The sequence below is a fragment of the Aulonocara sp. 'chitande type north' Nkhata Bay genome, linkage group LG6 (genome assembly GCF_057382095.1).
Source record: "Aulonocara sp. 'chitande type north' Nkhata Bay isolate Kocher_YH1m ecotype deep benthic linkage group LG6, A_spYH_male_GT1.1, whole genome shotgun sequence".
Lineage (NCBI taxonomy): Eukaryota > Metazoa > Chordata > Actinopteri > Cichliformes > Cichlidae > Aulonocara > Aulonocara sp. 'chitande type north' Nkhata Bay.
In genome coordinates this window covers 34,300,243-34,323,106 of record NC_141349.1, presented here as the reverse complement: position 1 = coordinate 34,323,106, position 22,864 = coordinate 34,300,243, and the positions used below count along the sequence as shown (strand labels likewise).

Below are 22,864 nucleotides of genomic sequence, written 5' to 3'. Positions count from 1 at the left end.
GTAAGTTTAATCAATTCATGGAATTCTCACATCAAATGGAAGACAGTTTAATTATTGCCGCTTTTATCCGTGACCCCTGAGGAGACAGATCAGTGCGGGTCTTTTTTCTCCTGGTTTCCTTTAAAGAATTTATATTGCAGAGGAAATGTTGATAAAATGTGTTATGCCCATAAGTTTGTTTCTGTATCTAGGTGCTGGGAGAGGAATATTAACATGGGATATTGGTGGATTATCCGATCTCCTATACTTTTTGCTTATCTGGTAAGACTCTCTGTATCTCTTTCTCTCTCTCTCACCTTTGTGTTTAACTTTGTCAGTTTACATTTGGATAATGTTTTAAAGACAATTCAAAACAATCTATGTCTTGGCAGATGCTTAGGAGTGCTCATAAAGATACCAAATGCTTTTGTCTGCCTGCTTGTATTTGAATGTGTGTAGATGAGGCAGCTGTTGAAAATAGGACTGCAGGAAAAATGTAAGTCGTGTAAAAATAGTGACTTTTATTTTCTGCAGTTGATATTTTATCAGTTCCTACATTCAGTGCTGTGCTATTTCACTTTGCTCAGTCTGATGACAAAATATAACTTTATACAACCACATGTGCAATATTCACAAAATATCAGTATTTAAAATTTCATATAGGACAACATCATTGTGTTTACACTCCCTCTTAACAACATCACATACCAAAACCAGCTGACGCTTTCCTTTTGTGTGTTTCCTGATTCTTGTTCCCAAATAGCATTATGGATGGACACACTTATGACCAGTGCACTTAAACATGTGCAGTGCTGCACTGTGTGGGAGCATTACTTTTTAATGCAGTTGCAGAAAAAGTTGGTAAAAATGTAAAGTTGTTGTAAAGTCTTTCATCATTGTGCAACAACCCCAGAGCTGTTCTGCAGTTCTACTATTGCGCAAACAACCTGATTCACACCTAAATAAACTGCGTTTGTGTACACTCCACTATACATATTTACACAAATACTTGTGTTGAGACAGCACACGCACTTTACCAAACTTGGAGCGCCAAAATCTTGAGTGCTGTGATAATAAATGACCTGCCATCAGTAAGTGTCCTGCACTAGATCACAGTGTGTGCGCACGTGCACATGCTTGTTCTGTGCGCAAGCACTTGAATTGCTCGTGTTGTGGGGACGTTAATCCGTCTGCCCAGTCCCACTGTGAGGACTTCGTTTAAAGTCAGACTTTGTGTTAACTACTAACGCGTTCCAAAGCGGCAGTAATCTTCTCTCTAGCACCATATGCTAAAATATTGCATTGTGTTTGCTTCAAAGTGACTTTCTTTATCCTCTTTCTTTCAGATTAACTTCTTCATATTTATCCGTATTATTAAAATCTTAATGTCTAAACTTAGAGCTCACCAGATGAGATACACTGACTACAAGTTCAGGTGAGAAATGTGTTCCTTTATTTCTTTTCTTTTTTGTTTTTTTAAAGAAAATGCAGACAGGAAGCATTTACTTAGTCTTAGTAGCTTTTTCGCTTGGGAATTAACTTTTTTGGTATTATAGCCATTTTTATATATAGTCCCCTGTTTTCAGAGTTTTCTTGTAATCTCTAATACCATTTGCTTCCCCTTTCTCCGTTCTTCCAGACTGGCAAAATCTACCCTGACTCTCATTCCCTTGCTTGGGATTCATGCCATCCTCTTCACCTTTGTCATTGATGAATCTGTTCCTAAAGGCTCTGTTCTGCGCCTCGTTCGCCTCTTCTGTGATCTCCTGTTCAACTCCTTCCAGGTATAAGTTCAACTTTCACTTGTTCCACATGTGCCCATAAATATAACAGAGGGACCTCAGAGGATTAATACCCAGGAAGACATAAACTGCACGCTAAAGTAATAAATTATCTGTATAACTCAAAGATGTCACAGAGAACAAAGAAATTGGCACTTTTATATGTTGTACATTTGCATATAAAGGCAAACATAGGTGAAGAGCTTGGGTTCGACATTTCTTTTGCCCAGCAAACTCCTTCTTAATCCTCAAATTTTATTTTTTTAGACTATTTCTTACTCAGGCAGCACACAAATCCTACCCTTCTGTCAGATACTGCTGGTGTTGCAGGAAATGTGAACAAGCTGTCCTGGCACCGTGACTTGATGAACCAGATGTGGCAGCATTCATGGCTGAGAGATAAAATTCTTTTTTTGGAAAGACTAGGAAGTGCATTTATTACGGTGGAGATGAAAGGTGGAGTAAGTCACAAGAAGGCACATTAATTTTGAATGCTCTTGTGCTGTTGCTTGTAATTTAGGTCTTTGCACCATAAACTTACCTGATTAGTTTTAGTGAAAAATTACTTTGTGGTACAATGCGCCCCCTCATAACAATAACTCTACACATTAAAAAATGGCGGTGCATTTAAATGTGGCTTCACGTGCTTGTTTGCAAGCATCCATATGTGACAAGCTGGGAGTGAGAGAGCGTCTCTCTATTTCTATAAGACAGGTTTCGGTGCACCTGTGAGATCCCAGCAGCTCTGACAAAATAGTAATAGAGATTTTGACACCCTAGGAATGAGATTGGGCTGCATTAATTATATTCTCCATCATTCATACTATGCCTCTGCCTTTGGCAGTTCAGTGATCAAGTGTTTTAGCTGTCCAGTGCAATAAAATGACTCTTTTTTTTGTTTGTTTGTTTTCCTCTTGTTGAAAAAAAGTGTTTTTACTCTTTTATTGTGGGAACTAGATGAGAGTAATGAGGCAAAAATAGTGATTTTCTGGGTATTTGTTTCTAATAATGAAAAAATGTATTTTAAGTACAATAAGCATATTAAATGTTCTTCCATTTCAGGGCCTGCTGGTTGCCATCCTGTACTGCTTTGTCAATAAAGAGGTGAGACAGATTCATTTGTCAAAAGCCACTTTAATTTTAAATGTATCTTCTTTGTGAGGATACATTTTTTATTGTCTCTGTCTCTTCCTTTATTTGTTCTTTTGTATCTCTAAAAACATCTTCAAGTTCCACTTTTGTTTCTTTTGTCTGCAAAGACCAGCAGACACGACAGGATCCATCTGCTAATATGCAGTCTTTTAAATGCAGTTTTTGGCAAAGAACATCCATCTATTGATGTCCTCTGTGTCTTGTTCAATCTTCATCACCACTATCTCTCCTGTCTCTCCCATCACTTCCTCTCTCAGGTGCAGTCGGAGATGCTGAAAAAGTGGAAGAGGTGGAAACTGGGTAAGGACATTGATGAGGAGTACCGCCACACACACAGCCAAACGCCACACGTTAAAAGCGGCAGTATCGCCACTGGCAATGTGCCCAACACCGACCCAAATGTTGACTGGCCTCACTTCAACAAAGCCAACAGCGGCCCGGTTTGCTCCACTGCAGCTGAGGAGAACCGCAAACTCGTTGTCTCCTTTAGCAACGGGACAGGGAAATGCAGACCTGCCAAAAGCAGGCACACCCTGCACTTCTCTTTGCAATCGCACAGAGGCGCCACCAGCAGCACTGCCACAGAGGATGTGTGTCTGGAAGAGCGCGTGAAGTACCGCTCATATACTCTGGAAGGAGAGGAAACTAATGTCTGACTTCCCTGGGACCTCATCGCAAAAACTCTCACTGATTGCGCTTCTTGCTTTGGATCCGTGCTTATCATGTGGCAGTTGTATAGCTTGAGCAGGAAGAGGATGAGGAAGTAACAAACAGGGATCATGATGTTCACTGATTCAGAACATTGCAGGAAATGCCACTGAGTCCTGCCCAGCTGCATATGAGTATTTATTGCTTCTGGGAGATGGAGGAAAAAACACTTATTGACTTCAGACATTAGGAATGATCAAATAAATCAAAACTTTACTGGCGTTCAGTGTGCGTACGTGTGTCTGCCTGTGCACATATGGAGGACAGCTATTTCAACCCTTCTCACATCTTATCCGGTGTAACCATTGTGGGACATGCTTGTGTCGTGTGTGTTTGCAGCAGTGTGCACTAATCTGTGGTACAGAAGAACCTCTTGGTGTCAAAGTATGATTTTATTTAAACTTTTGGTTCGATGGAAATGAATGTGAATTGCACCATGAGAGACTCTTAATGTCTGAGTGGTCAGGAATTGCAATTTACTGGAGACCTCTCTATCTTATCATGCTGTGATAGGAGTCAGTGTTTGCTATGCTGAGGCAGGCACACAGAATATGGACTCTTTCACCTTTAGAAGGAACATGATACAAAGTTTAACTTATTCTGGTTTTAACAAGCCAAAGCCAAACAAGAAAATAATAATATATCACAGGTTTGTTATTGACTGCATAAAGCACGAAATCCATATTTTTATTCATCTACTCCATTTTTAAACAAATTTTGATTGAATGTATATGGACAGAGGAGTAATTTGGTTGAACTGAATTTTAATTGAATATTTAACTGTATATATATAATTAGATGTACACGCTCTATCCAGAGCCTCTTGGATTTGTCTGACACCTAACTCAAATTCCTCATTTGCCTTCATTGCCTCATTGTAAGATTCATGCTTACACGGTTACAGTCACCGTCAGCTGCACAATTTTTCAGGCGTACTTTAATTTTTAGAAATATAATTTTTGCACAAAATCTACAGCTTGTACAGATGTCCAAAGATTGTTTTATATTCCAGGACGGTTTTTAAAGAAAAAGGTTTTGCATTTAAAAACACAATGTATGACTAAGATTTTTTGTTAATGCACCACATTGACAATGAAAGTTAGATTGTTGTTATGCTTTCTATGTCAAACTTAGTAACGCAGAACAAAAATTGTGCCCCACCCACCATATTTATTTGTTGCTGGGTTTTTTTGATACCGTAAATAAATGAAGCCAGCAATGAAACACTGCTTAAAAAAATTAAGAGAAGATACAATCTTCACAGTATAATACAAAACCAGTGAAACTTGTGCAATATCAATTTGTCTAGTTGGGAAGCATACGTTTTATAGGGCTGTAGCAATGATGGTCATCCTAATTTATCCAAAATTATTAAATAAAAACAATATTAAACTCCTCTAAAATGTGTGTTCACTAAGTGTGAACTATTGCTAACAGGCATGATGTACACATGAATTTGAAAGCTATCAGTACCTCTATTGTAGCAAAGGTATTTCCAAAATTAATTCTTGTTTCATTGTAGTTCGTGCAAAGAAAGCAGAACCTGACACTGTGTTTTTTTTTTAGAATAAATGTGGACATTTATTACAGATATTTTTATTAATACGTTTATATATTATATGTAGATATATAGGAAACCATATAAACAAGAAATAGCACCTTGAAGTGACTGTTTTGGTGTAAATAAAATTGACTTGAATTGAAGAAACCATTGTGAATCATTTTCAGCTGATTTCTCTCCAGTGCATCAGTGCTAACACTTGCACTGGAGTGGTAACACCAAGACACCTCTCAAAAAGGAAGTAGTAATAGCTGATGTCCGTGGACCATTGGCATTAGATGGTAACTGCAGCCCATTCTGGTTGAAAAAGCAGCTTCTCTAGGATGGTACATCCATATCCTGTCATAAGAGAGTGAAGGACATACCAGGAGGCAGGATGCTACATAAGGAGAACTGGAGGGGGCTATATAGGAGCAACAACCCAGCAGCAAAACCAGCATGTTTTCTATTACGCAAAGAGCTATAGGAGCCCTACAAAATTACCTCCAGCAGGCTACTCATGTACATGTCTCTGACTAAAATGTTAGAACGAGACTGAGGAAGGCGTGAAGTCAGTCTTTAGCAGGACCTGTGCTTACAGCCCAGCATTGTGCAGCTGTGTAGGAATTCACCTGAGAACACCAGCGATGGCAGGTCAAACAATGGATCTCCAATTTCTTGATCTATCTGTGACAGGCGTGAAAGCTTCTGGATACTCTGGCATCTCCAGATGTTTTGTCACTCTCATTTGCACCAGAGCAGGTGAAATGCGATCATAGCGGTTTGTGTGTGTCAGCTGGTCAAATTGACAGTTTACCTGATTATGTGTTATACTGTGATGAAGGTTCCTTTGTTTTATTGAGCAGCATATATACCTAAATGACCTTTTTTTTCTCTTTAAATTCAGAACAGAAAATAGACACTCTTTAAAGAGTTAACTATACATATCAATAAAGCTAAATAGACAAAAGCAGGTGGGTGATTGGGTGTATTGTTATGCTAATGGTTACAGTGCAGGTGACTCAAAAATGAAAGCAGTAAGAATTATTATGAGAAAAGACTTTTCTTTCACAAAGCATGTTTGTAAGTATCAGATTGTGTCTCTTTGCTTAAAGTATTGTAGTTGTCAAAACAGCCCTAAAGCAAACATTGTCATTAAGAAAAGGAAGAGGTTTTGTATAAAAGCCACATCATTGTGTTTCATATGCCTCTGTGGATCCAATTAAATTTGATTCTGTCAGCAAAAAGAGTCTCAGTGTATGTTGTGTCAAACAGAGTCATTGATGCAACTCTGACTGAAAGGTAAGTAATACACCTGTCTCGGTTTTGTGACATTTAAAAAGAAATACTTGGATTTAGCTGATATTTTGCAGTGACTTTCTGTAGAACTGCTCCTGTTCAATATCCAAGTTCTAACCTTAGTTTAAAAAAGCACACAATAAGCTACTGAAATGGTCTATGTGCACACATGCAGGAATAACACTCTCAGTTATTGCTAATTACATGTGACATAGCAGATTAGCGGCCTTATTGTTAACCATGTTTCCAATGGAGATTACTGCAATGTGAAATGGTTACTCATATATCTGTGTATTGTTGTGCAGAAGGTAATGAGTTGATGAATTATGTATTAGTTAGTCATACATGTCTGGGAATGTGTGCTCATGTGTGTAATTGATCTCGAAGTCTCTCTGAAAATATTGCCGTGCCTGTGTGTGCATTTACATATAAGAGAGAACATAAACCACCAAAGGCAGAACGCTGCATTCCAGCATCGAATATTGTAAGTGCAATTCTGATTATAGAAAAAAGGGATACAGGGGAAATTACAGGGTTGGACAGGCTCACAACAACCTAACATTTCATTTCCAGGAAAAAAATCTGGATTTTGTCCCACTTGGATTATCAGCTTCAGGAAGTGAGTGTGTGACTGAAGGTTTGTCCACAACTCTGGAGCAGAGTTTACCATGAATTATTTAATTGTGTACTGTTGGCAAGCAAACTGTACTACATCAAGTATAATAGGAAAATTTACCCTTTGGTTCATGTGCAAGCCATCTGACATTGGCTACTGACTTTCTTACCTCACTTAGCAGGAAAGGTATAATTACTGATTACAACATGTCCAATAAAAAACACAGTTTTTTCTTTTTGTTTAAAGATGAAAATCTGGTGTGACGTCAACACCGTGAGAGACACAAGGATGCACTGAGACCCTGCCATTAGAGCTAGCTTACAAATCCAATTTCAATCCGTCTATTTAATTTAATTGTTTTTCTTGTGCAGTTTTACTTGAAAACTGAATGTCAGAATTTGTCCCAAGCCAGCTCATAGCCACTGAGAAAGAGGGGAGACAAGACAGACTGCGATGTCAAAATAATAAACATGAGGTATGAAGAATCAGTCATGGTATGCATGAACGGACAACTGACATATTAGTGCAGTGTCGGCAAAACAAGAAAAAAAATCTAAAACCCAGTGGTTTCATTCCTTGGCATTTGCCCAGTGGGCCAAAACACTTGTGGGCTGATGGTCAATATGATTTTTTTTTCTTTGTCAATATAATTATACAGGCTACTGGGTGGCTTGAATGGCAGTTGCACACCAGCCCTACAAGCATTTCCAGCAGCCCTTTTTCATAGCTGACACTGGATTGCCCAATCAACAGGTTAGTGTGGAAAAAGTGATCTATAAAGATGGACAAACAAGTGAAAAGTTGGAGCTGAAAAGCTAAAAGAGGAAAAGAAACTAGAAATAAGTGTAGAAAATGACCAACATATCAGCTGTCAGGGCTGCTGCTGCATTCTCAACAGTAGCACCAGCAGCAACTAGTAAAAAGCTGTCACAGCTACTACCAGCCTTGGAACCTGATCAAACAAAATCTATAAGCAAAACACAGTTTTACTGTTATTTATGTGTTTGTTGGGGAATAACACAGTTATTTCCCTTTTTTTGCATATACTACTAGGCTGTACCTGTTGTGAGCCTTACACAGGTAAACCCCAGTCAGTTTAACCATCTTCTCCAACATACGGCCTCAGAAAGAGAAAACCCTGCAAAGTATAAAGGAAGTGGAGGGAGCATAACACACTCAAATGAAGAGCTACTTAGAGCAGGGGTGTTCAAATCCAGGCCTCCAGCAGGTTTTAGATATCACCCTGGGTCAACACACCTGAATCAAATGATTAGTTCATTACCAGGCCTCTGGAGACCTTCGAGACATGTTGAGGAGGTAATTTAGCCATTTAAATCAACTGTGCTTGATAAACAACACATCTGCAACCCGCAGGACACCGGCACTTGAGGCCTGGATTTGGCAAACAGTTTGTAGAATAGAATAGAATTAGTTTTATCTAAGCAGCACCGATTCACAACCCTCATCATCAGGGAGCTTTATAATCCAAGGTGAAGAATGTAGAGAATGTTCCCCAATGATCAGACAATTCCCTGAGAGCATGCACCTGGCAAAGGAAGGACAAAATCCCTTTTAACAGGAAGCAACACTCTGCAGAAGCAGGCTCAGAGAGAGGCACCCATCTGTCATGACTGGGTGGAGGTGAAGGGAAAAGATAAGAAAAACAGAGGAAATAGGGGCAAACAGGGACTGATCACAAAATTGATTTCGTTAATTGGATTTTGAAGCCCAAAATTTGCTTTCAAATTCTGATAAAGAAGCTTTTGTCTCTAATTGGTGTTTAAATTGCAACCATAATCTCGTTAATTGATGCAAAAATAAAGCGAGACCAAATGTATTACAAAAACAGAACAAATACTCACGCTTTCTCGGATCGGCCCACAGTTCTTAAAATGTCTGTTTTAAGAACTCCTATAATATTTTAACTAGTGGGACCCAATAATATCCCAGATGGGCATTTGTGATGTTGCGAGTCTACAGGGAGGATGTCTGAAAACACATTATATCTTTGGGGTCACTGAAAACATATTACTGTGGTCAAACTTCTTCCATACATCCTCCCCAAAGCTTCCCCACAGGATGCTGAAACCATCTGTGTGTAATTTCAGCTGACTGTGAAAAAATCTTACAGCAATAATCTGAATTTCACTCCCAAACCACAAACCCATGATAGCAAATGGATTGTAGATGGTACAAAACAATTTCTGGAACTAATAAAATTGCTGCAACTCAAAAAGGATATAATTCAAATAAGCGCAGTAACTGTTATCTACCTTTTTTTTTAACTACAGTTAGTCTGCGTTCTAGTTCAGTATCATTTTTTAACCCTCAAAATAAAAATCTTATGAAAATCCTTAAAGCAGAAAGAATCTCAGACAAGGCTGCAGTAATTATTTAATAAAATAGGAAATAAAGTTATATCTAATACTGAAGGAATAAATATCCAAAGGCTAAAATCAGTTTTCCTCTGGGTTCACTGACCTTTTGTGGTTGGTATTAGATTTGAAATCACAGTCTTCGTTATATCTGTGCTGTGTGTCTGCGTTGTGTGTGTGGGGGGGGTGTTAGAATCTGCGAAACTGGTTTTTATAATCTAATTTTTATCTGTTTTTTGTGCTGTTGAAGTCTCCGAGTTTACACTGGACAAGAAGTAGTGTACATGCAGTACACAAAGTTATGAGACGTTATTTTGAGATCAGGACAAAAACAGCTTGAGGAGCTACGTGGCGCGGGAATCAATCAGCCGTGACAGATCTATTGTGAAAAGTACTTGAGTCCAAAAACAGGCACAGGCTGGGTTACAGTCCCACAAAAGTGCAGTAAGAGGAAAAAACACTGCTCACATGTGTACAGAATAAAAGACCATATGTTTGTGTGTACTATAATGGGAGGGGTGTAGATATTGCAGAAAAATAATTATCTGCCTCTTGAGCACAAAGCATTTAGGTCTCATGTGGATCAAACTGTTTTCCCACTGTAATTACTGTCATCATTCTTCTTGTGTTTAATAGCTACGCAGCCAGATTTGGTCTTTCTGAGAGCTATGCTTGTTTTTAAAGGAAACGTCATACTGTAGCTGTAATCAGTTACAGTATGATAGCAAAATGAAACCACTGCCATAGAGTTATCCTTGTTCCTGCTATTGTACAAAAGATCTGATATTTTTACAGTTAACCTGTGACTCAACAGATGTTGAACAAAGCTAAAGCCTTTCAGAGATAAAGAGAGATTAATGTGTTTTTGTAATTGTTGTGTGCTGCATAAAGCAGTTTTAAACTGTGGGCTCAAAATTGTGTTTTAATGGCTTTATTTATATCGTTTGTACAGAGGTTTGGCTGGTGTAGGTGAACTTTATTTACTTTATCCACCATTTTTTCTGTTCTCCTGAGTACTGAGATCCTGAAATGTCATTGCATGAAGTGGTTTGACAGTGTTGGTACTGCAGGCTTACTCACCAGTACAATTCAATTCAGGTTCAATTCAGGTTTATTTCTATAGTGTCAAATTATAACAGTCAACTCAGGGCACTCATTTACTGTAAGGACTATACAGAATTTTGAAGAAAGCTCCAGCAGAGCCAGGATGAGGGAGGGGGAGCCATCTGCTGAGAATGGATGTGGGGTGAGAGGAAAAAGCAAAGATGACACAAAAAAAAGAAAAAAAGAGCCTGGGGAGACAAGGTGAAACAGAGAATAAGGGAGCGAGGGGAAAATATTTAATGACATGCTGCATGTGAGCAGTGGAAAGAGGTGAAAGGCAAAGAAGTGCTAAGTGGATCACAGTGAAGTCCTGCAGCAGTCTGAGCCTATAGCAGCAAGGTAGCTAAGGGATGGTTGATTGTCCAACCTAAACTATAAGCTTTACCAAAAAGGCAAGTTTGAAGCCTAATCAAGGTATGGAGGGTGTCTATGGGTCAAATTCAAACTGGGAGTTGGTTCCACAGGCGAGGGACCTTACAGCTGAAGACCCTGCCAACTCTATTTTTAGACACTCTTGGAACCGCACATAAACCTGTAGTCTGGCATGGTGCTCTATTACAATAATAGGATAATGGCAGTGTTAATGTTTTATCATGTATTTTATTAGCTTGGTTTTGTAGTTGCATGTTTTTAGAAGTTTGAATGCTTTTATTTTGAAATGTTTTTACTTCCTACCCATGTTTTTCTAATCCAAGAAATTATGAACACCTGCTCACTACACAAAAGGATTGTGGGGGGTCAGAGAGCAGGTAACAGCAGAGCAACAACATGGGCAGTACAGGTTGATGCCAAAGAGACCTGAGATTGGAATTGTTGGTAGACAATTGGATGTGTAGGACTTGGACCCAGTAAAAGACTTTTACCAGTGAGAGACAACCAATAAAAAGACTGATTGCTGTACTGGCTGCTTGTGTAGTGTTTGCCTTAATAATGTTACACCCATGCAGTTGGACTGCTAGTTTTTGTTATTTTTTGAGGCCCTGGGCTTGTTGTTATTGTAAATGTGTTCTTAACTACTACAGAGTTGTAGTATTCCTTGGCATCCCTTTCTGTTTTTTATCCTGCTCTCAATTGGACCTCACTCTTCCTTTTCTCACTTTTTACAGTAATACAAAATGCAGATATATAGTATGTAGGTGTAATTAAAGATAGGACATTTTCGTTTTATAGGAAACAAATGATCTGATCGTTTTCTCTTTTTGTCAAGGACCCAAACAGCTTTAGCTTACAAATAGTTTTCAAAAACAGATGCCACGCATAGATGTGTGAGGATGTAAAGAAGTGCAATAAAAACATTTTATTAAATGTATTATTTTATTATTAATCTTACTGCTGTTTTTATCTTCTTACTAGATGTTTTGTATTCATGACCTGACCTTCCTTCTGTATTGAGGTTTGATACCTGTTTTATTTAACTCTTCTGGTCTATTAGTGCCTCCATTCTGTCTGTGCTAGTGCTGATCTGTACCCTGTTATTGACTTATGTTGTTTCTCCTTATTACTGTGAAGCACTTTGGTGTGCCTCCGGATTTTTAAACGTGCTATATAAATAAAACTGTATTGTATTATATTGTATGTGGGTGTATCTAATACAGAAAACCTGTGATCTCTTCTAAATTAATGTTGTGCTGTTTTCTTTTTGAATACGTCCAACTCATAGAACATTTCTTAAGTTTGATAGGTTTCAACTGAGTCATGCAGTAAAGGTTTAAGAAATGTGACAGTCCAACCATGAACACCAAATAAATGTGTTTCTTTTGCAGAAAAATAGTTTTATCTCATAGAGGTTTTACCCTCTCAACACTTTTTCCTGAAAATATATCCAGTTTTATCATTTCAGAGAGTATTTTGCAGCTTGAATTTTGAAATGGAGAGTTTTCTATGTGGTTATTACCCCTCTTCCAGGGCCCTTAAATAAGAAGTGAGACTGACCTTGAATAAACTGCTCTGACGATGCCTCACAGCTCTTCCATCCATTCGCTTCCGCTTATCCTTTTCAGGGTCGCGGGGGGCGCTGGAGCCTATCCCAGCTGTCATAGGGCGAGAGGCAGGGTACACCCTGGACAGGTCGCCAGTCTGTCGCAGGGCCAACACACAGGGACAGACAACCATTCACACTCACATTCACTCGCACATTCACACCTAGTGGCAATTTGGATTATCCAATTAACCTATCCCCACAAGTTGCATGTCTTTGGACGGTGGGAGGAAGCCGGAGTACCCGGAGGGAACTCACGCAAACACGGGGAGAACATGCAAACTCCACACAGAAAGACCCCGGCCTAATGGTGGAATTGAACTCAGGACCTTCTTGCTGTGCGGCAACAGTGCTAACCACCGTGCCGCCTCACAGCTCTTAATATATATAATAGCAAATGGAGAAGACAAGGGTAGATGCTGATTCGTTCCACTCTTGGCTCAGACTTTGATAACCACTCATAACTTGTCGGCTCATCTGCCAAAAAAGAGCCATTGCTTCACTTTTCACCAGTAAAATGAATTTTCCTCATCCTGATGCTGTACTCTTCTGTCAAACTAACTCTTGTTTTCATGTGTTACACTGTCTGAGTAAAAGAGCTGAACATCTTCCTGTTAACTGTGTACTTGAATAGACTCTGAATTTAAGTATCTAAGTAGATACCCACGACTGTGTTGCCTCCAGTAGGGAAAACACCATACTAAAGTTCACGGATGACACTGCAGTGATTGGTCGCATCACTGGAGGGGATGAAGTGGCTTACAGCAGAGGTGGCCGGTCTGGTGTCATGGTGGGAGGACAACAACCTCACCCTCAACACTGATAAGACAAAAGAGATGATGGACACAAGGAAGAAGAGGAAGCCTCACCAGCCGCTGTTTATCCGGGGCTTGAAGTGGAAAGGGTGAGCAGCTTTGGACACCTGGGCGTCTACATCACTGAGGACCTCATCTGGACACTGAACACCACACAGCTGGTCAAGAAGGCTCAGCAGAAGCTGTATTTCCTGAGGAGGCTGAGGAAACTCGGTATGTCGGCCAAGATCCTCAGCAAGTTCTTCAGCTGCATTGTGGAGAGCACACTGACCAGCTGCATCACTGCATGGTACAGCAGCACTACTGCTATGGACCAAACACCTGCAGAGAGTGATAACACCTGTGGAGAAGATCATCAGGACCCTGCTGCCCTCTCTGCAGAGCATCTACCATTGCAGAGTCCATCCCCAAAGACCCCACACACCCCCCAACACGGACTGTTCACACTTCTGCCCTCGGGACAAATTTGCTTAATTCTAAGATTTAACAAAATGCTGGAAACATTCCTCAGAGAATTTTGTTCATATTTATATGATAGCATTACAAAAAATATGTGCATTAAGTTTGCACATCAGTGATGTGACTCTCCTATTCCACCACATTCCAAAGACACTTTATTGGATTCATATCTGTGAATTATGAGGAGTACAGTGAACTCAATGTCATGTTCAAGAAACCTTGCGTCACATGATCTGGGCTTCGTGACATGATGCTCAAATCATGCTGCGAGCAACCATCAGAAGCAGCTTGAAGGTTTGACGTGTTGTGCATTCAGAGATGCTCTTTTGCGTGTTTCTGTCGTCTTCCTATCCGCTCAAAGCAGTCAAGCCATTGTCCTCGAGCCTCTGGTTTCAACAATTCATTTTCATCCAGAGAACATTTTGATTTTGGTTTTGTAACTCGATGCATCATTTAGTTAGTTTTAATCTAGTTTTTGTTTATTTTAATAACCATGGTGCGCCTGTTTTGATGATGAGTTATAAATTAAACTACAGTAGATCTCAGATGGGGCTAGGACCCATGCAGGCCTCTGCTGTGTTAAATCACTGTGCTTATCTCCTCTCTCATGCTGTGGTCTGTATAAACAGTGGCACATTTTAGGAACAATCTGTCCACAGAGACTGTGCAGTGTTTGTTCAATGTCTTATTAATGACAAGCAGTTTAGCCCTATTATCAATTACCCCATTAGTCTGTTTATGTGTGCATCTGTGCATGTCAAGGGTCAGGGTTAAGCTAAGACATGATGTAGTTAAAGTTCAGTTTGGGGGCTTATTGTAAACAGTGGAAACTCCCAACAAGTCTAGTAAACTTTATATGTTTGTTCAGAATTTTTGCTTCCTGTTTCATGGTTTATCATCGCAGCATATTTTGTGGATTAAGCAAATTCTATAATTTGTGATGCAAAGTCAAATTCTGCACAATTATGATTTGAATTTTGAAGAGTAACAGCAAGAAACAGAATCACAGTCCATGAACAGAACTGAGTTTGAAGAAATATCTGGATTCTGCTGGATCAAATAAATATAAAAATCTAATAATTATTTCAACAATATGCAGAACAACATGCAAAATGCTGTACTCAGAAATTACTATACTTAGTATGATGTTTAAAATATGGAAAAAGAGCTAGCTTGGCTCTGCCTTGAGGGTACAAAATTAGCTTTAGAAGTAGCACAAATCCCTGTGCTTTTCTAAGACAAGTTATCAACATATTTGATAAGTAAAATAATGCGTGTGTGTGTGTGTGTGTGTGTGTGTGTGTGTGTGTGTGTGTGTGTGTGTTATTTATATCCTATATTTTCTTCTAGCATTAACTGCTTTTGTGCTGCCCCTTGACTTTGTGCCTCCAGCTGAGTATGGATGGGTATCGAAAACTGGTTCTTGTTGAGAACCGGTTCCCACTGTTTCAATTCCTTGGAATTGTTTGCCATTTTTGCAAACGATTCCCTTATCGATTCCAGTCGCCCCGAATGACGTCACCACGTTGCGGAGCGTCATTTACCTGGCAGGAAACACGGCGCGTAAGCGGCTCAAACGCTCAAAAGTTTGATTATACTTTACGAGAACGGATGACAACAGGGCAACTTGCAATACTTGCAAAGTAGTTACTTCGTTTAAGGGAGGAAACACTACGAATATGCAAAAGCATTTGCTCACAAAACACGCGATGAACTTAAATGAATGTCGTGTTTTTAATTCCGCTTCGGACTCGTGAATATCAACCCAGCAGCAGCGGTAACGTTTGCACGTCCTCTCCCGTTAATGCGGCAGGTAAATAATCAACTAACAGTGCATATTATGTTAGCGCGATCTGCCTTATTACAAAACCTGCCATTACTGTGCATTTAGGTGACCGTGATGAGAGAGACAGACAGAGTCTGGCTCAGATGCTGCCAGTTCTCGCTGCAGTCTACATTCGTCTATCCTTTCAGGCCAGGATAGACGAATGTCACCGAGCAGTGACTGAGTTTGTGGTCAAAGGCTTGAACCCATTTGCCACAGCAGATGATTTTCGGTAAGTGAATGTGTTTAATTGTAGGCAGGGACATTACTGGAGATTCTTGTGTAATTGCCACAGAACAATTTATGTTATACTTTGTTATTGCTACAGACGAATATTTATTTTATTATTTTACATTTACAATTTTTTTGTAAAGAGCCGTAGGCTGGATCTCTTAAGATCTCACTGTTGGGTTTGTAAGGCCATGTTACTCCTAAATGTCTACCTTGTTCAAAGAGAAGATATAAAACAAGTTCTAAGCTAATCGACCTTAGTGTTCTCCTTTTTAAAAAAAAAAAAAAAAAAAAAGAATCGATAAGAGAATCTATAAAGAATCGAATCGTTAAACAGAATCAAAAATGGAATCGGAATCGTGAAAATCTTATCAATACCCATCCCTACAGCTGAGACGTATTGAATGTTTGCATTCGGACTACAAACACTCCAACAGCAATATCTCTGCTGGAGTGAAACCTGCATGAACAGGTCTATCATATAAACAGACAGTGACACCGTTTTCAGAAAACAAATCTATATATGTTTTTATATTTATACATAAAAGAAGTGCATAGTAGCAGTTCAAAGGGAGATATGCACAAAATATCATATATTTTTGTTATTAAATATATAAGGAGTTAATATGTGCTGCATAACTTGCAGAAAATGTAAATATTTTTTCTTACTGAAATGTTTTTCCCGTGATAATTAAATAGTGAGTAGTTTTCTCTCCTTATATTCAGGCCTGTCATGGTCCTGGGTCGTGCGACCCAGTGTTTTGAGTTTTAGTCTATTTTGATGTTTATTGTTTGTTTAGGTTCATTAAGTTATTCTAGCTCATTTGTTATTATATTACCCTTGTGTTAAGTCTCCCTTGCCCTTCATGTGTTTATGTCTGTGTGTCTTATGTTGTCAAGTTCATGTTGTCGTTTCTGTCATCTTCCCCTGTACTCGGTCTCCCTGGTTCGTGCACCTACCCGTTATGTGTCATGTCTGTGTGGCTCTTGTTGTCTAGTTCGTTTCATGTCTATGTCTCTGTGTTTCCTGTTTTATTTTGAAAGAGTCTGTTCTTTGTTCACTGCATGTGATTTACTCTTTCCTGTGCATCATTATGTATATCCAAATCAGCCGTTTCCTCATGTGTCTCCACTTCCCCTGATCGCCTCATGTGTGTATTTAAGTCCTCAGTTTTCTGAATGTCATTGTCAGGTCATCTGTTATAGAGTTGGATGTCTCGAGACCACTTTTAAGTGGTCTTGGTCTCGACAGACTTTTGTCTTGTCTTGGTCTCGGTCTTGGTCTCGCTGTTTCGGTCTTGCGTTCTCAAATCGACATAGTGTTCGGGAGATTTGGAGTCAACCATCAGCGGAGCAGGGGGGTGGCTTACTGGGCTTAAGCCCGGGTCATTTTTTCAGAAGCATGGGGTCTTTTGGAGTGTAATTTGTTAGTTAGATGCCTGACTGACAACTGTATAAAACAAAAACAACACACGAAGCACAGAGCGCACCGTCGTAAATTCCCCCTAATTTTGGTATGATCCGAGCTCAGGCACTAGGCGACTGAGCACAGCACCCATGTGAGCGAGGGGGGAGAAGCTGCTGCCTGCGAGTTTGCTGCAGACAGAGGAGAGCTTAAGTTTGACCAGGTACCAAAGCAAATCATTCGTACTGAACTAATAATGTAAATATGTAAATGGTTGTTTGCCAAAACTCATCAGAACATGTATCTCGTACCTAGTGTTTCTTTTTAGATACCATTTGTTACTTTTCAAATTCATATTTATTAAGTTGTGCAGGCTTGTTTGCACAACAAGGCTAAATAATTATATAAACTTTTCTCAATCTAAATATTGTACTTTGGTAGAATTAAATAAGTGTAGTGCAGGTCTATGATGATTTTTTAGTGCTACTATCATCTAGTTCTGATTCTGGTTCTCTCTTGGTTACTGTTGTAGTCCTGTTTTAATTCCGGATCAGTTCTGGGTCTGGTTGAATTGGGGTTCAGTCCCTGTGTCTTGATACAGGCCCGACTTTGTTCTGCCTTGCTGCTTAATTAAAAAACTATATATATATATATATATATATATAAAATTAGGGGTGCAACGATATTCGTATCGATATTGAACCGTTCGATACAGTGCTTTCGGTTCGGTACGCATATGTATCGAACAATACAACATTTGTAATTTATTTTATCAATTTTCCTTCTGACGATGCTGTCTGTGTTGAGCGCTCAGTGAATCTGTGTTCGACTACTCCGCCTAGGCTGCACTGTCGAGTGCAGATCCACTGAGCGCTCAACACAGACAGCATAGTCAGAAGGAAGAGCGCAGGGCAAGCTAGCGAGACAGAAGTTAAGCTCTACTTGCAACAGGCAAATTGAACCTCATTCAGATCTGGCGTTTGGAATTATTTTGGTTTTCATGTGACGTATGACCCTGAAGGTAAGCGAGTCATGGACTAAAGTAAAACAGTATGTTGGATGTGCCATGCAATGCTCAATTACATTGGTGTGAACTAGTGTGTTAGCGCAGTTAGCTCGTTAACGTGTTGGCCGTCTAGCCCCATGCACGGAGCGATCGGCGGTAGCTCGTTAACGGAGATTTGCCGTGTTGTGGCGTTAAGGTCATTTCAACGAGATTAACCTGAAAGCACTAGTGGGAACACAACGAATATGACTGCACATTTACGCCGACATCATCCTAGTGCAAAGACAAAAACAACAAGCATGCTACTAACTTTAGCCGAGTCATTTAGACAGCTGTTAGCACATGATTCTCCTTATGCTGCTGAGAATATAGCCCGGAAGAAGCGGATAGTATAGCTTTTATTTTGGAAAGAGCCATTTCTCTGTAATAAACTCTCTTTTCAAAAGATGAGTGATTCCTCAATCAGATACAGGGCTTGCAATATCGCTAGCCCGACGTCCTGGAGCTAGCGATTTTTTTCAGTCGGGCTACCAAAATCTTTCTCTTCCCTGCCCGTCGGGCTATTGTAGGAAAAATATATGTCAATGCTTTTGCATTCTTTCAGAAATGTAGCTGGGTAATTATGTCATTGGCATCGGTGAGCCACTGTCAATATGTGACATATTGAAGTCGCGTTTGAATTTGCGCTTGTTTTTTTGCTTTCACTTTGCAATCGTGCGAACTGTGTATAGAGAGCGACAGCACTGATCTGTGAGTGATGATAATTTGTGCACCAATTCCTCTGACATCGTCTTATTAATCGTTAGCTTACTATGCAAACATGACAAGTGAAATCTCCCGCAGCAAGCTTAAACATGTGAGAGGTTGATCGCGCAGAGAATCGCTGAGCTTATGTGAGTGAGCGTGTAAAAGCATTTCAGTTCTGCTGAGCCAAATAAGACAGGTCAGGGTGAAGAAGTGACAGCCAAAGAAAAGCTTACCACAAAACGGAGAAGTTATGACAAATCAGACTATAAGGCAAAAAGAAAGTGCAGCTTTATGGTTTCATGGACAAAAGAATTTCTGTGGCTGCAATATGACGAGCTAAATAACCAGGGCTGCACATAAGTGGTCCGCAGGTGCGCATTCGCTGTCACAATAAAAAACACGCACAAGGGTTAGGGTTAAATTTAAAAACTGTACTTTTGAGTTAAAATATATATTTATAATTTTAATAAATGACAAATTAAAAATGCATGAACATTTTTTTGTATCGAAAAAATATCGAACCGTGACACCAAAGTATCGAACCGAACCGTGAATTTTGTGTATCGTTGCACCCCTAATATATATATATATATATATGAAGTCATTCTTTTTTGAACAAAACTCAAAACAGACCATAATAATCTTTCAGTCATTTCTACCCTCACTTAATTTCCTTTCGCTGCTCAGCTCTCACAAAGTGGCTTAGTTATGCTCCAATCGCTCCAATCACATGCGTGGATATAGGATAATATCATTATGTGAAAAACAGAGAGGGTGAGAGACGCGACAGTCAAGTGGAGCATCCGTCTGTACTCTCAGTAAGTGAGTGAGACAGTAGACAGCGGTGAGGAGGGCTGTGCGAAAGCAAAAACACATAAATATGCCTGACACCCGTAAACGAAGCAGCATCTGGCTGCAGTTTAAAGACTTTTTTTGTCTCGGTCTTGGTCTTGGTCTTGGTCTCGTCTCGACTCGGTCTCGGTCTCGTCTCAACTTGGTCTTGGTCTTGTCTTGGTCTCGATACCCTCTGGTCTCGGTCTTGTCTTGGTCTCGGATTAGGCGGTCTTGACTACAAGTCTAGTCTGTTATCCCCACCATTGTCTTAGTCATTGTTATACTCACAGTCATAGAGCTTCATAGCGTTTGTTTAGTGTTTTTTAGTTTGCTTAGGGTTACATGTTTAACTCCTGCCATCATCCAAGTAAAGGATTGCTTTTGTTTAAACCTGCAACTCTTTGTCCACAACTGCTTTTGGGTCCTGTTTCAAAAAACACACCGGTGCAACTCGTCGTGACACAGGCCTATAAACAAAAGATTTTCTCCTGCTCAAACATTAGATTGCAACCAGACTTTTATTTAAACACACACTGTTATTGGAAGATATGCATAATGTGTTAATTAGTGCAGTTAATATTTGGTGATACATAAACTTACTAAACTGAGAAAGTGGTTTGTTGCATGCCTTTGATATTGGCCCGCCACCTTCCTTTCTTCTTCTGTCAGCGTTCTAAATCTGAGTCTGTGGATGTGACCCCTTCCAGAGGTGCAGCCACCGGGTCTTTGACTAGCACGCTTATTGTTCAACACTTGCCTTGTGCTTGCATACTCCCTTGCTTGCAACCTGCAACATTTGCTCTATGCCTGACATCTCTGTGTACTGCTTTTTGGAAGTAAAACATAAAAATGTTGATAAGATGAAGCCAAGGATGTAAGCACAAGTTGCATTTTAGGACTTTTTATCCATCCAATATTGAAATCTAAAATGGACCGTGAGCCAACAGTAAATCTATGCCGAAATGTTTGCTAGGATATCACTCCCATTATTATTAAACTACTTAGTGACCCCTTGTGCCCTATGGATGAGGGCAATACATTTTGTATTGATCGGCAGCAATGTAAACAAGGGTATCTAACTATCCAGAGCCAGTGGAACCTCTCAGTGCATTCAGACCTGTACTCTTCTTCTAGTGTACACTACAAATGCACATGGCCAGTTGCCAAAAGTAGGAGATGACTCATTTGACCATATCTCTTTATTTCTCTTTAGACTAGTTTCTATGGTTTCACACCAGTAAGCTCTCAAATGTGCATTTATCTTTGTAGTGGGGAGTGAATGCACTGCAGGTCTACACTAATATTGTTTTTTATAACTGTTAATGGATTGTTCTTGCTGACTCCAAAAAGCTCAATTTAAGAGAGGAAGAGTTACTCTTTCTGTTTGAGTCATATATTGAATTACTATACATGTGATATACATTCTTTGACTGTATTTGTTGATGCATTTTTCATAATTCTAAATGGAATTTTAACTTTAGTCACTGTTCCTAGTATAACATGAGCCAGAGCATGACACATAACACAAGTTAATCTCAATCCTGACACAACAATGAATGCTTGGAATCCATCTATTCAGATTTTCCTTGATTTTCTATATACCTTGGACAACTGAAATATGAGTATTCCTGTGTTCGGCATCGAAATAAAAAGAATTTTACCAAAACGTTTTGCTGTTCATTCAAGTGAGATCCATAGTGTATTTGTGTGCTTTGGTCTTTGCCTGTGGATGGCATGCATTTGAACACCTGCACAAAATGCTAATGTTAATGCAGTTTCCATTCGAATCTCAGGTATATGAGAAAGCATGAATAATTAATATATACCCATCCACCCGAGTATAACACCTGCACCTGAGACGGCAAAGATTTAAAGTTCATTACTGTAACTATTAGGGCTGAACGATATATCGCATTTGCGATAATATCGCGACATGATCAAGTGCAATTTTCTAACCGCAAAGGCTGCAATTATACGCTGCGATTATACTCCGTTTACGTGACATGCGCGAGTAAAACATGTGATATGATCAAACGAGATTGTCTAACCACAGAGGCTGCACTCTGGTCACGTGACACGGGGAGCAAAGTTTTGAAACAGTCTACCGAGAGTGAACTAGCAAGCAAAGCTGTAGCCTACACAATGGCCTCAGGTTCAACAGAACCAGAGCCTGCGGGGATGCTAGTACCAAAGAGGAATGGAACATCAGCCGTGTGGGAATATTTTGGGTTTAAAACAGATGATGTCGCACAGAGTCAGGTACTGTGTAAAACCTGTCTTGGTAGAGTTTCTACATCTCGCGGAAACACTACGAATTTGTACCAGCACCTTAAGACTCGGCACAAAACAGAGTATGGTAGATGTATGGCTAAAAAATCTAGTAGTGTGCAGAATAAACCTAGTAACGTTACTCGGCAAGGATCACTGACCGAACTGTTTGATGGTGTTACGCCATATGAACGCACTTCAAAACGGCACGTGGAAATCACCAAAGCAGTAACCCACTGCATCGCGAAAGACATGATGCCCGTCAATACGGTGACCAAGCCTGGGTTCAATAATTTGGTAACTACACTGGATAAGAGGTACAGAATGCCCTCCCGCACGTATTTCAGTCAGACTGCAATACCCGAGCTACATATGCAATGTAGGCGGAGGGTCGCAGCGGAGTTAAAGGCTGTTGAGTTTTTTGCGGCGACAACAGACATGTGGTCAAGCCGTACAGCAGAGCCCTATCAAAGTCTGACGGTGCATTACATTACCGAAGACCTCCACCTCGAAGCTCGCAGCCTACAAACGGCCTACTTCCCCGAAGACCACACAGGGGAAAACATTGCTGCTGGCCTGAGAGAGGGGCTTGCGTGTTGGGATCTCCCTGAAGACAACCTTGTCTGCATAACGACGGACAACGCGTCAAATATGGTGAAAGCAGCACAGCTGAACGAATGGACCAGGCTCCAGTGTGGAAAATAATCTAATTGCGATTTTTTGCCCCAATATTGCGATTGCG

The 22,864-nt window shown here is 39.9% G+C and overlaps 2 protein-coding genes across 2 annotated transcripts in view; both read left to right on the top strand.

Moving 5' to 3' along the window:
- Positions 1 to 6,363, top strand: part of gcgrb (glucagon receptor b) — a 57,656-nt gene extending 51,293 nt beyond the window's left edge. The window contains exons 10-14 of the mRNA XM_086296490.1: positions 192 to 261; positions 1,326 to 1,414; positions 1,619 to 1,763; positions 2,823 to 2,864; positions 3,170 to 6,363. Coding sequence (XP_086152616.1) covers positions 192 to 261; positions 1,326 to 1,414; positions 1,619 to 1,763; positions 2,823 to 2,864; positions 3,170 to 3,568 — 745 coding nt within the window. The 3' untranslated portion in view covers positions 3,569 to 6,363. The remainder of the gene's footprint in view (positions 1 to 191; positions 262 to 1,325; positions 1,415 to 1,618; positions 1,764 to 2,822; positions 2,865 to 3,169) is intronic.
- Positions 6,364 to 21,996: 15,633 nt separating this feature from the next.
- LOC147328255 (E3 SUMO-protein ligase ZBED1-like) lies at positions 21,997 to 22,827 on the top strand. The gene has a single exon (XM_086297430.1). It carries the CDS (start codon positions 21,997 to 21,999, stop codon positions 22,825 to 22,827), a length of 831 nt encoding a protein of 276 aa, XP_086153556.1.
- The last annotated feature ends 37 nt before the right edge of the window (positions 22,828 to 22,864 follow it).

Bases quoted from the DNA above. Each gene is read 5' to 3' on its own strand.
- LOC147328255 (XM_086297430.1), top strand. From the start codon at position 21,997: ATGGCCTCAGGTTCAACAGAACCAGAGCCTGCGGGGATGCTAGTACCA.